Here is a 14870-nt window from a genome sequence, read left to right on the forward strand (position 1 = left end):
ATTACGACTCGAGCCGAAGTCGGACGCTTAACTGACTGAGCCACCCAGGCGCCCCGTGCTCGCCGCTTCTTGTGGAGCCCTCTCTCTGTCTCCCTCCCTATCCTCTCGATGTATCCTTGCCTTCCCTCGCCCAAGGCAGCCAGGCACAGCAGGTGAGCCCGCAGACTTCAGGCCCAGGATCTCTGCATCCAGCTTCCAGTTGTTTTGTTTTGTTTTGTTTTGTTTTGTTTTGTTTTGTTTTGTTTTGTTTTATCTTTACTTATGTAGCCTCCTTGTGCCTCATTTTCCTCACCTATGAAATGGGAATGATAGTAATTCCTTTCTCATGAGTTGTAAAGAGGAAGTAAGTCAACACGTGCCGAACACGGTGAGGGACTAACAGGTACTCTGACTCTGCTCTCCCTACATGAGTCCCCAAGTGCTATGCTGACCCACAAGCTGCGTTCACCAGTCGAGGGCAAGAGTTTCAAAACCATTACAGCAATGTGGGCTTCCCACAACGTCCACGCGTGTGATTTTGTAGTTCACAAAGGGGCTGGTCTGTGACTGTAGACATAAAGACAAGTAACCCTTTGGCAGAGAGTTGAGAAGCGTGGCCTCCAGACCTTTCCTCTCTGCCTCTCCTTGTTCTCTCTGTCCCTTGACTTTTGTTTTCCCCTCCCAATCTCTGTCTCTCTGCCCACCAGAGCCCCTACACCAGGTGAGGTCAGTGCACCAGGCCCAGTGTACCCAGTCCTCCTCTGCTCTTTGTCCGGGGCACCACCCCTCACCCTTCTCTCTCGTCATTTCTGAGAGTGACCACTCTCAGCCTCTGAGGCCCAGCTCAGAACTCCCACCCACAGGAAGCGATCCTGGATGAAACAGGAAGGCGTGTAAACACCCTGTTCCTCCTTCTTTATGGACCCAACAGGGACCAGACGCGTTCCTCATCTTCCTCTCGCTCTGGGTCAAACTTCTTTCCTTGCCTTGGCTCCCCCGTGATCATCTGTCTTCTCTGAACTGCAGGGGCCTACCTAACTCCCCACAGTCGGTCTTGGTCTCAGTTGTCCCCTCTGAAGGGCTAGCACCTAAAACAATGCACCAGAGAGCAGGCCTGGCAGCAGGTGTGAGGGATGGGGGAGTGCTGATGGTGAGGGTGAGGTCAGGAAGGAGGAGGGTGGAGAGGAAGTGTGGGTGGTGAACTGAGTTGAGGAAGAAGCCAACAAACTTGCCCCCCCACCCCACCCCACCCCCACCCCCGCAGCCTCCAGACTTGGACTTGGGCTAGTGCTAGATGCCTGCCAACAAGGCCCTGAGGGCTGAGCCTCCAGCAGGGCAGGCCGGGTACAAAGGGCCTAAGTCCTGGGAGATGCTCCCGGTGTGGGGAGGACTTGTTGGGGACAAGGCCGGGAGAGGGAGGCAGATCAGCACTCCTGACGCCATCCTCTGAAACCAACCGGAACAGGACAGCACTGGGATAAGGGGTTGGGGGGAGGGGGGGGAGAGCTGGGCCAGGGGAAGTGCTGGCCAGGAATTCTCCGCACCCCACCCCGAAGTCCTTCCACTCACCGCATCTTTGCCCTCGCGGCTCAGCCTGGGAGACCTGAGCTGAGGGCTCTGTCTGGGTCTCCCTCCAGCAGCTGTCCCCTGACCCCTGGCCTCTGACATGGCCTGGCTGAAGCCCCACTGCGGTGTCACGAGCCGCAGGGGGCCGGGCCCAGCTGGAGACCGTTTGGCACCCAGGCAGCCCGGCTAGAGTTTATGCCCTAATATGGTGATGGCCGGCGGCCTGAACAGGGACTGGTCCTCATCAGGACTAAGGAGAGGCCAGAGACCAGGAAACCTGAGCCCTCAAGACCCCCAACACCCATCCCTGGGACCCCAGTAATCCAGGCCCCTGATTCTCATTCCTCGGTTCCTCCGGGGACACTCGTCTCAGAGAAGTCCAAAGTCTGAAATGGAGATGAGCCCAACCCTTCGAGAATGGCCTGGGGATTCTGCCCCCAACACAGAGCCTCGGGAGTCTGAACCCAAGGCCTCAATACCCCACGCCCACTCAGTTCAGGCTTCTCTGCAAGAGAGGCAGCCAGAACTGCATGCTGTCACTCAGGTAGCCCAGGACTGTGGCATCCCAAATCGCCACCCCACCGTCTGCCAGGCCGCTGAAACTCCAGATAGAAGCCCCTTCTCGGTACAGAGCCGCTCCCCACTCTAGACAGACATCGACATGCAGAGCCCCCTTGGCCCTCTCCCTTGGTCGACATTCAAGGAATTTTTCCTTTCAAATAACCCTGTCAAAGCCCTGGTTATTCCAAAAATGTGAACTGGAGCCCTGCCTGAGGGCTGCAGGGATGAGGGTGAGGAGGGAGGCTCCAGCTGCTATTTTCAAGGGGACAGGGAAGGAAGGAAAGCTAGTGGCCCCAAGTCAGCCAGGGCTCTCTGAGGCTCTACTTTCCTCCCACCACCCTGCTGGGCTGGCTGGGTCTCCCACGGGCTGTCAGGCCGCCCATTCCCCAGCTCTTCCGCCAGATCTGCCAGCGATCCCCATCCCATCACTGGCTGGGATTATGGCGAGTGTGCGTCCCTCAGGGCAGCTGAGGCTCAGACAGGTCAAGGGCTGGGCCCAGGGACAGCCCGAGCAAATTGCAGCCTGTGGGTGGTGGGGCTCTGACCTTCACACAACTTCCCAGCAAAGAAATGCAGAGAGTCCACGGCTCAGCTGCCTCCAGGGCTGGCACTGCACACACAGAAGGGCGCCTCACCCTCCCCTAGACCCACTCCTACCTACCCCCGGACCCTGCACTTCGCTCCTCCCCCACTTCCGACCTTGCCCTGCCCCCAGGGCAGCTCCCCCTGGAGCAGAGGCTGACTTGGGCCCAGAGCCGGGCCAGGCTGCAGTTCCGTGGAAAGCCACTCTGTGGCAGGCACAGCCAACTCTCCCGAGGCCACCAGCACGGAGCGCTCCGGGAAGGGACAGCCTGGAGGGGAGCAGCAGGAACCCCACACTGCCCACAGAAAGGCTATGAGGTTCCCCAGTGCCAAGGAGGGGGGGGGGGGGTTGCAGGCTGTGCGGTCAGCTGGCCTTTGCTCACTGCTCCAGGATGACCTTGGGCAAATCACCTACCCTCCTGGAGCCTCAGGGTGCTCATGGGTAACACGGGGGAGGGGGGGGGGGGGGAATCACGCCCACCCCGCAGGGCTTGAGGGATGAATGAATACCCCATTCACCACCACCACACCCCCACCCCCACACACACACAACCCCCAGCCCCAGCTGAAGATACTTGACTGCTGGGTGTCCAGCCTTTGCCTACCTCCCGGAGCTCGGGGCACCCCAGGCCCTGTGGGGATGGACACAATGAAAGCGGAGGCCATGGCTGATTAATAGCCATACACTGACAGGTTCCTCTGTGCCTCGGATCCTAATAGCCAACAGAGGTCATGCAGCTGATGGCAGGTCACTAAGGAGGGGAGAAGGGACAGGCAGGGGGCGGGGTCCTAGGGGAGAATCAGGCCTGAACACATTCCAAGTTCAGCAGGTACAGCCCCTCCCGACCCCCTGCTGTCTTCCACCAGAACACATCGCCCGGCCCACTTTCATCTGGTGCCAACCACACCCAGCCGCGCAGCCAGAGGCAGGGTCCCTGCCCGGCACCCCCACCCAGCCAGGGACCTGGGACCCCACCCACAGTCCCAAACTGCATCTCCCACCTCTGGGCACCCCTGGCCTTGGCTGGGCTCCAGGCAGAAGCCATACTCAGCTTCAACAGGGACAGGCCTTATCTTTCAGGGCAGCCCCCAGCAGGCAGAGAAGGGGAGGGCTGAGGTGACCCGGAGTGTCCTTGGGCAAGCCCCTCAGGTCAGAGTCCCAGATGCTCATCCGTAAATGAGATGTCATCACTGCTCCTTTGAACGTGTCTCTTCATTCCCCCACGAACATTCACTGAGCACCCACATGATGTACTGGGGGCACCGTGCACAGGACAGGCCTGGCACCTGGCCTCACTGAGCCAAGGAGTCAAAAGGACCCCATTTCAGAGCCCAGCGTGAGGTGGAGGAAGAGAGAGTAACGCAGGCTGAGGGAAGAGCCTACAGGGCTGAGCTGACCTGCCCCAGTCAGCTGGAGAACTGGGCAATTGCTGTGTGGCTGCAGGCAGGCCACCCACCTCTCTGGGCTTCGGTCTCCCTGTAAGTACTGCAGGGACAAGTGATTCCTGTCCTGGGTGCCAGATGAAATGACAGATGGCCTTGTGGAAGCATCCAGAGCTCTAACGAGGCAGGGTGCCGGGTCCCTGCAGGGAAGGTGACCTCGGGGAGGCAGCCATCCTCACCCAGATCACCTCCCTGCCTGGCTCTCGGCAGGAGGAGCTGGGCCCAAAGTCACACTGAGGGCAAGAGGCTGGGGCTCCAGTCCTCCCTGTCCGCCCCCAGGCAGAGAGGCTGTCTCTGTCGGCGGCAGCCCAGGGCTGTGCAGTGTCAGGTTATATTTAGCCTGGTGGCGGCGACAGGAAGGTGCAGCAGGAACTGCTCCTGGCCAGGGGCCACTGTGTCGCTAACACCGCTCTCATGGGCAGCTGGGGGCCCAGGGAAGGCCAGAGATATTGCAGGCTCAGGGGACAGAATAGGGAACCCTGAGAGGTCAGCCAGTGAGTGGGGTGGGGGTGGGGGGGAGGAGGGTCCTCTGCCCCTGACTCCCTCCAGGAGCTGAGCAATGCAGAATGACCGCTGTAGGGCAGGAGCTGGGAAGCCATGATCCGGCCCCCGACTCAGAAAGACCATCTCCCATCTCCAGACAGACGCCTCCACCAGCCTGACACCTTCCCAGGGATTTATAGGGTCATTTATAGGGCCCTCTGGGGCCCTCTGTGCTGCGAGCCAGACTACCACCCCTCCCCCGCAAACCCACTGCACGGCCAGCCTGTGCCACCTTTCCCCAGGGACAATGCAACAGCCTCAGGAGAAGAGTTCTTTCTAGACAAGCCCTGGGTCCAAGCCCCATCCACCTCCAGGGACACAGCCATGTGTCTATGTAATCTGGAAGCCACGACCTTGCCCTGTCCCCAGGAGCCTTGGGAAGGTGAAACAAGGCCATGTTCACGTGGGGAAGGCTGCTCTCCAGTTCCGTTCTCATTCCCCTCCTCCAAGCTTTCCCTTCCCCCTCCTACTTCCTGGAGTCTGCCCCCCCTTGGAATCCTCCGGAATCCCTGATCCCAACCACCTCAGACCTTTCAGCCCGCCCTCCCGGGTGGGCCTCCCAGCCTGCCGGGTCCCAGGTGCTCCCTCAGAGCCCCTTCAGGGCACCCCAGCTTCGCCTGGTACTCCAACTCCACAGCCCCCACCCCTCCTCCTGCCAGCTCCTGCCATCCCTCCAGGACCTGCAGGACTCCCCTCTACAAAGATGTTACTGACTGCTCCATCTGGCCCACGTGATATGTCTCTTTGAGAATTTCTAACGCTATATCCCTAATGCAGGAGGTAATTGTGCACTGGCTTCTGGGGTGAGCTTCCTTCTTTACCCCCTACCCAAGCTGGAGCCCTGAGGCCAGGGCTGGGCTGGTTTCACAGGAAGTGCTGGGCAAGCAGGTGTCCAAGGACTGGTCGTCAGGGTGGTGACCTGCACTTAGGTGGGTGCAGACAGGGCCATCCCCCCTCCCATCTAAACTCCCTTTCAGATCCCAGGGGGCCAACTGGCCTTTCATGACAGAATTTGCCCATTTCAAACCCGTGCTGAGTCGAGACAGTTGTTGGAACCACCATGAGAATCAAGGTGTCTTTTCTTGAAGTGCTATTAAATCTAATCAACAGCGTGGAACATAAAGGCCGGCAGCCCAGGAACCAGGGCAGGGGACCAGAGCAAGAGCCGCAAAGGCACGGAGTTTCTGAGCCTCAGACCCCTACCAGTGCTCTTTCCTGTGACTCCCGCACAGCCTGCCACTGGGCAGCGAGGGCAAACAGCCACAGTCCACCAGGAAACAACCTGGGGTCCCTACCTGCCTCCAACTGTCTGCAAGCCCCAGAACTACATGCCCACCTTAGCTCCCAGCATACCCCAGAGAGCCAGGGGATGCCTTGAGAACACCCACCCCAATTCCAGCACTCTCATCGATCGCCCAGGCGGCCACAGCTTCTCAATCATTAAAGCAAGAGCTGTATTCCCTCCAGGACTCTCCCAGTTCACAGGACGCTGGGACGCTCCAAAGAACAAATGCAGGTACAAATGCAGACACCCGTGAAGCCTCCTGAGGAGTCAGATGGACCTCTGACCATCAAAACACATGACAATGACCCAAACAAAGACATAGAAAACCGGCATTGTCTGCAGATGATAGGATCATCTCCCCACGGAACCAACAAAATCAACAGAGAAACAATTAGAACTAATAAGAAAGCAAGCTCACTGAGGCTGCCAGATACAAGGTCAGCCCCAAAATGGACAATATTTCTCTCCACCAGCACAAAACTATTCGAACAGGTAGTCAAAAACAAGGTCTCTTTCGTAATAGCAACAAAAACTATAAAGTAACTAGGAATTGATCAAAAATGCACAAGACCTCTGTGGGGAGGCGGGGGCGGCGGGGGGGGGCGGGATACTTAAAACTAATCAAGAGTACAGAAACAATCTGATAAATGGAGAGATAGTCCAGCCTCTCGGATGGGACAGATATTATACAGATGTCAATTCTCCCCCAAATTGATCTGTAAAACTAATCTAATTCCAATCAAGATTCTAGTATGGGTTTTCTTTCCAGGAACTCGAGAAACTTTCTCTAAAGTTCATAAAGAAGAAGAGAGATCCACAAATACCCGAGTCAATCTTTAAAAAGAAGAAGACGGAATATGCGCCTTTCCAGATACTAAGACATACTAAATGCCACAGTTGTTTTAGTGTGGTTTTGATGCAAGAAGAGACAAATAAATGTTTGGAACAGAACAGGGAGCTCCAAGACAGACCCATGGATAGATGGGAAATTAGCCTACGATCAAGGTGGCCCCACAAATGCTGGAAAAGAACAGGCTGTTTACTAGGTGTGTGGGGAAAATTGGCTCACTACACGGAAAAAAATATAGCTTGATCCCCACTTGACACCACAGAGGGAGGCTCAGGATGGATGAAAGCCAACTGAGAGAGGTAAAACAATTAAATTAATAGAAGAAAATGGAGCCCTCTGCAACCTCAGGGTGGTGACCAATTTCTTAAACAAAACTTCAAAAGCACAAACAAAGCTAAAAGTCAGTTAATTCGTATCAACAGAAAGTGTCTTTGTTGGATAAAGTTGAGAAGTAATTGAACGGGAGAAGATATTTGCAATATCTCCATCCAACAGGAATGAATGTCTGGAACCCATATATTGAGTATTTAACTGTAAGCATGTGTATTTCTAGAATACCCAAGCAACTCCTGCAAATCACTAAGAACAAAAGACAGTAGCTTCATGAGAAAAGTGAGCAAAGATGGGCGCCTGGGTGGCTCAGTTGGTTGAGCATCCGACTTCAGCTCAGGTCATGATCTGAAGGTTCTTGGATTCGAGCCCCGCGTCAGGCTCTGTGCTGACAGCTTGGAGCCTGGAGCCTGCTTTGGATTCTGTGTCTTTCTCTCTGCCCCTCCCCCGCTCGTGTTCCGTGTGTGTGTGTGTGTGTGTGTGTGTGTGTGTGTGTGTGTGTATCTCTCTCTCTCTCTCTCTCTCTCTCTCTCTCTGCCTCTCTCTCTCAAAAATAAATAAACATTAAAAAAAGAGAGAGAGAGAGAAAGAAAACTGAGCAAGGATATGAACAGGCAACTCACAGGAAAATCGACACAAAACGCAATGGAGCCTAAGACATGCCAGGACTCACACAATATCAAACAAATGCAAATTTAAGGCAGCCAGTTATCACTTTCACATATTAGGTTGGCAAAAATTATAAACGTGGATGACGCCAAGTGTGGCAGAGATATGAGGGACTAGAAATCTGGTACCCTGTTTAGGCAAGTGGTGATGGGGGTAGCTATGCTGGGGTACGGTCTGACAGTGCTTAGTTGAATTAAGTGTCCACAAACCTGTGATCCAGCAATCCCACCCCTGCAGATACACCCCAAAGACATCCTCACCCGAGTCCAGAAGGGACCATGGCTGAGGATGTTCACTGCGGCATTATTTATGCAGGAAATCTGGAGATGGCTGCCCAGGAGGGCGGGCAGGTAAACTGAGGTGGGTACACACCACAAAATACAAAGCTACAGACTAGATGTTAAGTAGCAACCTGGATGGACTGAAAGGCATACTCCTGTGCAAGTCAAGTGAACACCAGAATATAATATATAGCACATATCATTTACATAAATTAAGCCTGTGTGTATCCAGACAAAATACACATTTTGCAAGAACATATGCAAGCAACACATTCACAGTAAGTACATCTGAATGGTTGCCTAAGGGGAGGGTAATGGGGCTGGAGAGTGAGATGAAAAGGAAAATGAAATGAAAGAGAAAGAAAAAAAAAAAAAGAAACATGAACACAAATACGGTTTCAGTGATTTGAGGGAGAGGCAGAAGCCTGGGGAAGGAGGGGGAGAGGTGAGCAGGGGTTGCGAGCAGGGCACAAGGCCAGGAGGGGAGCACCGTAGGGGACAGAGATGCTGAGGCCCTGGGTCAGCTCACTTCCCCCGGCTGGCCAGGACCTGGGGACACATGGCCGATGGCCAAGCAGGTGCAAGTCTAGCTGAGCCAGAAATTGTTCCAAGTCATTGACTCCGAGGATAGGGCTTCTACAATACAGCACACTGCCCAGCCCTTCATTCATTCATTCATTCATTCATTCATTCATGCATTTGTACCGAGCTCCAGTGTGGACTAGACACAGACACCACAGAAAACAAAACAGACAGGCTGCTCTCTGCCCTTGTGGAGCTTATGATCTAGCAGGGGAGGTCAGACACGGCAATCTCATCCAGAACTGGGAAGGAGGGAGAATATGGGCCAAGGAGAAGACACTTCTTGTCTGGTAGACAGATGACCAAACCAGAGAGAGGCCTGTGTGAGGCCACCCACAGTCCACAGCATGGAGAGCTTTATGGCCCCTAGGTTAAAGCCTGCAGGGGATTTTGGGGGGCAGCGGTTCATCCAGAGCCTCTCCCATTCTTTTTTTTTTTTTTAAGTTTATGTACCTATTTTGAGAGAAAGCGGGGGGGGAGGGACAGAGAGAGAGAGAGAGAGAGAGAGAGAGAGAGGGCAGAAGAGAATCCCAAGCAGGCTCCATGCTATAAGCACAGAGCCCGATGCGGGGCTCAATCCCATGAACCGTGAGACCATGACCTGGGCTGAGATCGAGAGTCGGACGCCTAAGTGACTGAGCCACCCAGGTGCCCCGAATCACCCATTCTCGTCTCGTGTCCCAGGTGTCCCACCATGACCACCTCTTCTAGCCCTGCTCCCATATCAGGGAGGAAAGTTTCTGTCAAAGTCCATCGCACTAAGGGGCTGATATTTCCACATTCCCCCCTACATGCAGGGGCAGGTGATGAGAGAGAACATGTTTTTCAAAAGCAAGGCTCATTCTCCACCCAAGCAAAACTTTCCCTAGTGGAGGCATCTGCGGCATCCTCAGAGGGGATATTTAAGTGCAAAAGGGCTTTCTTGGAACCTCTCAAGTCACATCGCCCTGGAAGCCACTCTAGGCAGCAAAGAGGCTGAGTCTCACCCCATCTCACACACCCATGCCGGCCCTCCTGATGCCCACAGCCCCCCTCCCCAGAGCCCAAGGCCACCGTCAAACTCTGCTCTCATTGTGGACGAAGCTTCTGCACAAATATTTACATAGCTCCTCTCCGGGGGCTACAGCAGACACAACACGGAGGAGCCGCCCTCTCAACACTCTCCAGACCCCAGAGCGGGCCAGAAGTGGCTGACACCCTCAGTCTTGGCAGGCTACCTCACCCCTGGGTGGTGCTGGGACAGGAAGCTCCGAAGCAGGCCAGGGAACCCTACTCTAGCTCAGGAATGACCCTTCCCTAGCGGCCTTGCAGAAGAAATGCTGGCTGGGGGCAGCAGGGCCCCCCAGGCCCCTGGGCCCTGCTCCTGGCTACCGTGCAGGGGCACGTGCACGTGCTCTCACATGCCACATATCCGAGCCACCCAGGCCCTGACTGGAGGCCCAAGGTGGAGGGAGCCCCTGTGAGGCTTCCGCCCTTGAGACAGGTGCTGCCTGCGTCTAAACTCATTCCTCCAGGAATCGCTCTGGTGTGCTCCCATCTCAGGGACACAGGACACACCTGGACCCCCACCTCTGTCTCACCTGCCTGCCTGGCCTCAGTATACCCAGGGGCTCCTTCACCAGCAGCCCGATTGATGAGGGTCTGGGCGCCTGAGGATCGCGACCTGGGCAGGGGCACAGGAGGTGGGCGTCTGAGCTTGGGCAGAGGTCGGCCACGATGGAAAAGGGAGGAGTCTCAGAGTGTCACAGTGAGGAGTCTGATCAGGGGACAAGGAGGAAACAGGGAAGTGGCCCGGTATATATGGAGGGTTGCTGGGGCCCGAAGTGTCTGCCCAAACACCTGAGACGCTGTAGTCTGAGTCTGGGAACCACCCAGCAGTGGGTGTGAGGCCACCACTGGGGCTCTGGCTCCCCGTGGGCACTAGGGACACCGGGGAGCAGGCTGGCCCCATGGTCCCCACCCCTCCCCCAGCCCACAGCTCAGCTGTTGCAGTGGGGGCCCTCTGACCCTGTCGCCATGGCAACCAGCCTGCAGCTGGAGTGGAGAAGCCGACTGACTCTTCTCTAGAGACACCCCCGTCCCCCACCCACGCACAGGCCCCCGGGGACACAGGGACGTGGAGACCAGGCCAGAACAGGCAGAGGTATGGGGAGCCAGAGAGACAGACTTCCAGATAGAGCCCAGAGGGGCAGAGGAAGAGAGGCGAGGAGGAAGGCTCAGGGGTGCTGGAGGGAGGGAAGAAGGGAGACAGGTGTAAGGAGGAGGAGATAAAGACCAAGGGGACAGGAGTCGGCAGAGAGGCCACCTCGGGAGAGAAGAGGAGCAGAGTCCCTGAGCAGAGGCTGAACTCGGTGGGAGGCGGGGCGCAGACAGATGAAAACAGAGAGCAAAGAACAAAAGGGACAGAGAGCAGGGGGCCTCCCTGAGGCCTGGCAGAGGACAGAGCAAGTGAGGAAGAGCCGCCAAAGGACCCACAACCCACCCCTCCAACCGTGGAGGGACACAGGTGTGCACCAGCAGCACCTGCTGCCAAGACGTGGCCCCAGGGCCCCCCAGGCTGCTACTGCCTGCCGACCCCAAGCTGCTGGCTCTACTCCCAGGTCCGTCTTAATCCTGGGCTTCGTGTTAAGGGGCACGGACACAGGGCTGGCGAGCCCTGGCACCTCGTGTCTCTCCCTCCAGCCCGCACCCACCCCCCGCCCCAAGTCTGGCCTCCCCACCTCCCAGAAGTCCCAGCACCTAAATAATGGGGCTGTCTGGCTCCAGGCCCTGACACTGCACAGAGCTAGGCTTGAGGCACCGACACAGCACAGCTGTCCGCAGTGGCGCCTGCCAGCAAAAGGCCCCGCCTCCTTCCCAGCCACCCACCTCCCTGGAGCTGAAGCCCGGGGACCCACTCTCCGGTGGCTGGCCCAGGCAGAGACCCAGAAAAGGGCCTGGACAGAAGCGAGCGGCAGCACTGCCCTTCCTCACCTCTGCCTCCCTATTCATACACAGACACGGCATACACAGCACGGGGCAGGCCACAGGCATTTGCCCGAGGGACTAAGCATTTCAAGGCAGAGAGAAGGGAGGCAGAGGAGATCTGTCTGCATCCTGGGCCTCAAGTGCCAGGACAAATGGGGACCCATAGGACCCGAGGGTCAAGGCCAGCCTGTTGGCCAACAGGAGAAACTAGGTGAGAGCAGACAAGAGGGCAGGCAGAGAGGACTGGCACACGATTTTCTGGATGGCATCCCCATTTGGAGAGTAGCCGGAGGGAGGAAAGAACGTGCACTTGGGCAGGGGGCCTGGGTTCTAGTCCCACTTCATCCGCTGGTTAACTAGTAACTGGACCTCTGCTTCTCAGCTTCTCCATCTGTAACTCAAGTGGGCTGGATGAAGTGATCCTCAAGGTCACCAAGATTTCCCGATAGCACCTCGGAAGAAGGGGTCCCATGGCCATCTTCTCCCAAAGGAGCCATCTTGGGACGAGAGGGAGGGCCAGTTCCCCGAGCACCACGGGGAAGATGGAAGCACCCAGGCCCCCGTTGCCAAGGGGCTGCGTGAGCACCTTACCCTGGAAGCAGAAACAGGCTCAAGGCAGGAACCAAGTTCTCAAGCTACCTAATTTCTGGTGTTAGACCTGATCCCAGGACTTTCGTATCAACATTCCTTTCATCACACCAATGGTTTGCAAACTTTCAGAATCAAATTGTACACAAAGTCACGTGCAGGATACAGATATGCCTGTACCTATGTGGGGCCATTTTTAATAGGTGACGGCAAAGCAGGACGGGTCGGGCTCGGATCGGACAGACAGAGCTCCGTTCCCAGCTCTGCCACTTTCTAGCTGTGCGACTTTGGTGCAATTTCTTAATTTCCCTGAACTTCAGTTTCCTCATCCATAAAATGGAGATACAAATAGTGTCTACCTCCCAGGGCTGTTGTGAAGATTCCATGAGATAAGCTAAGTGAAGCATTTAGCCCAGCGTCCAGCACATAGAAGCCACCCACCAATGCGTGCTAGCACTAGATGGCCCGGCAGATAGAAAAACAGATCTGCTCTGATTCAGGTTCTGGGGAGACTTCAGCGAAAAAACAGAAGACTTCAGAGTTTGCATCTACTCTCCTGGCCCCTGCCTCCCAGCCAGAACCCCATTTTCTATAAGCAAACTCCCTTCCACAGGACCCCAGTGAGAGCGCCCCTTCTAACGCGGTCCAGTGATCTCACAGGCTGTGCACGCCTGCAAAAGCGGGGCCATCGAGAGATGCAAGGCAGCTTCGCTAGACTCTGAGCATGCAGGGGATATTCCAGGGACAGCGCCAGGTGCACACAGGACCGCTGGCTCACTCTGCCTACCCACAGGGGAAAGCGGAGAGTGCTATCTACAGCAGGTAAGCTCCCATCTGGCAGTAACCTCATCTGTCTTGTTCACTGAGCTATCTACAGGACCCTAGCACTGCACCTGGCTCACAGGGGTTCAGTAAATGCTCATCAGATACACACTAGTGAGTAGCAGAGTTTGGGCATCCATGGCCAGTCCAGTGGCACCTTCTGGAGCCACCTCCCCAGCCGTCCAATACCTGCAGGCCTGCCAAAGCCCTGTTTCACTGCCCTCCTTGAGCAGAGCCCAGCCCACCAGGGCAGGCACAGTGCGAGAGCAGCCCCGCCCAGGGTTCTGTTTATCCACTGTCCGGAAGCCCAGAGCAGCTGGGCTGGGAGGCGGTGGCTGAGCAGAGACACCTGGCGAAGGAAGGGGTGATGGGTGATGGGCGGGCACTCAAACCATGAGACAAAGGGAACGGAGGTTGTGGGGAGAGGCACGCACCTCCTGCCAGGTGCAGCCTAAGTACAGGAGAGAGAGGAGCAGGAGAAGGACAGCAGAGAGCCAGAGTCCTGCAGCCCCCCTGCCTCACCCTCAGTGACATCTCCCCAGACCAACCACCTGGCAGGGGCTGCCCTAGGGGATCTAGAGGCCTGGGCCGGAAGTCAGTGCCCAGCCACCAACCTGACCTTCTGTCAACTCCTTCCACTCACCTGCCATCCCGGCCCCGTCAAACTCCAGCCCATCTACCTCAACCTGCCCACGTTAGCCCAGGGAAAGAAGAAACCAAAGGCGCCATACCCACAGCCAAACAGCCCCTTGGTCACCCCGAAAACCATCCCGCCGGAATGAATGAGGTGAAGAGACCCACTCCGTCCGGCAGCCCCAATGCCCAGCCGGCGCCTGCCACCTGACCCACAGCAGTGGCCCCAGTTGGGGGTCACACACCGCAGGGCACTCGCCGGGTCTCCCGCCACGCTCCGGCCTCGCCCGATCCAACCGTCCCTACCCCCACCCCAGTCCCTCGCGGCCCCGCCCCCTCGTCGCGACCACGCCCCCTCGTCGCGGCCCCGCCCCGGCCCGCGCCTACCATCCTTCCGGTAGAAGGCGATCTCCACTTTGCGCTCCTCCGCGCCCAGCAGGGCCTGCGCGATCTGCGCGGCCGCGCGGCGCTGCGTGCGCGGCCCGTGCAGGAAGTCGCAGGTGCAGGGCCGCTGCATCACCTCGGCCCGCGAGTAGCCACACAGCTCGCAGAAGCCGTCGTTGCAGTAGATGACGGCGCAGTTCTCCACCCGAGCGTTGGCGATGATGAACTTGCGGCCTGGGGGGGCGGGGATGAGCAGGCACGTGAGCAGGGACCCCTGCCTCGGGGGCTCCCAGCCCTTCCGCGCATTCTCCTGTCACACGCAGCCACCCGCCGGGGGACTCCCCGCTCCAGGCAGCACAGCGGCGACTGGGGTCCCTAGCAGGGGGCGAATGCAGCTGTGTGGCCCGACACAGGTGCCTCCGCCGGCCCTGCCCGGCGACGCGCCCCCTCCCCCGCCCGGCCCGCGGGCTGGCTGCATGGCTTCCCCCGGGCAGGCTGCCAGCGGCCCCCGCCCCCTCCGCGCCCGGGGCCGAGGCCAGCCTGGGCGGGTGTCAGCAACGCGTGTCAGCAGCCGCGGCGGAGGGATAAACACTGGGCCTGGAGAGGGAGCCTGGGAAGGGCCAGAGATGGCGGCTAGCCTTCCCTTTGCATCAGGTCGTCCGGCTTCTCTTCCTGACCTCTGCTCTCTAGACTGGGGGCGGGGGTGGGGGGGGGCCGCACACTGGGCACTCCTTACCCCGGGATCCTTAGGATATCACTCCCCCAAGTACCTGGGGACCCTACCAGGTCAGTACTTCCCGGGACT

General features: G+C 57.5%; 1 protein-coding gene across 5 annotated transcripts in view; it reads right to left on the bottom strand.

Moving 5' to 3' along the window:
* KCNH2 (potassium voltage-gated channel subfamily H member 2) overlaps window positions 1-14870 on the bottom strand; it is a 32317-nt gene that overhangs the window by 14898 nt on the left and 2549 nt on the right. For 4 of the 5 annotated variants that reach the window (XM_047850663.1, XM_047850665.1, XM_047850662.1 and 1 more), the window contains exon 2: window positions 14069-14299. In XM_047850663.1, coding sequence (XP_047706619.1) covers window positions 14069-14198 — 130 coding nt within the window. In that variant the 5' untranslated portion in view covers window positions 14199-14299. Of the gene's footprint in view, window positions 1-1548; window positions 1662-14068; window positions 14300-14870 lie in introns of those variants that run through there. The other variant, XM_047850664.1, reaches the window with a different exon arrangement.

Source organism: Prionailurus viverrinus, chromosome A2, assembly GCF_022837055.1.
Source record: "Prionailurus viverrinus isolate Anna chromosome A2, UM_Priviv_1.0, whole genome shotgun sequence".
Taxonomy (NCBI): Eukaryota; Metazoa; Chordata; class Mammalia; order Carnivora; family Felidae; genus Prionailurus; species Prionailurus viverrinus.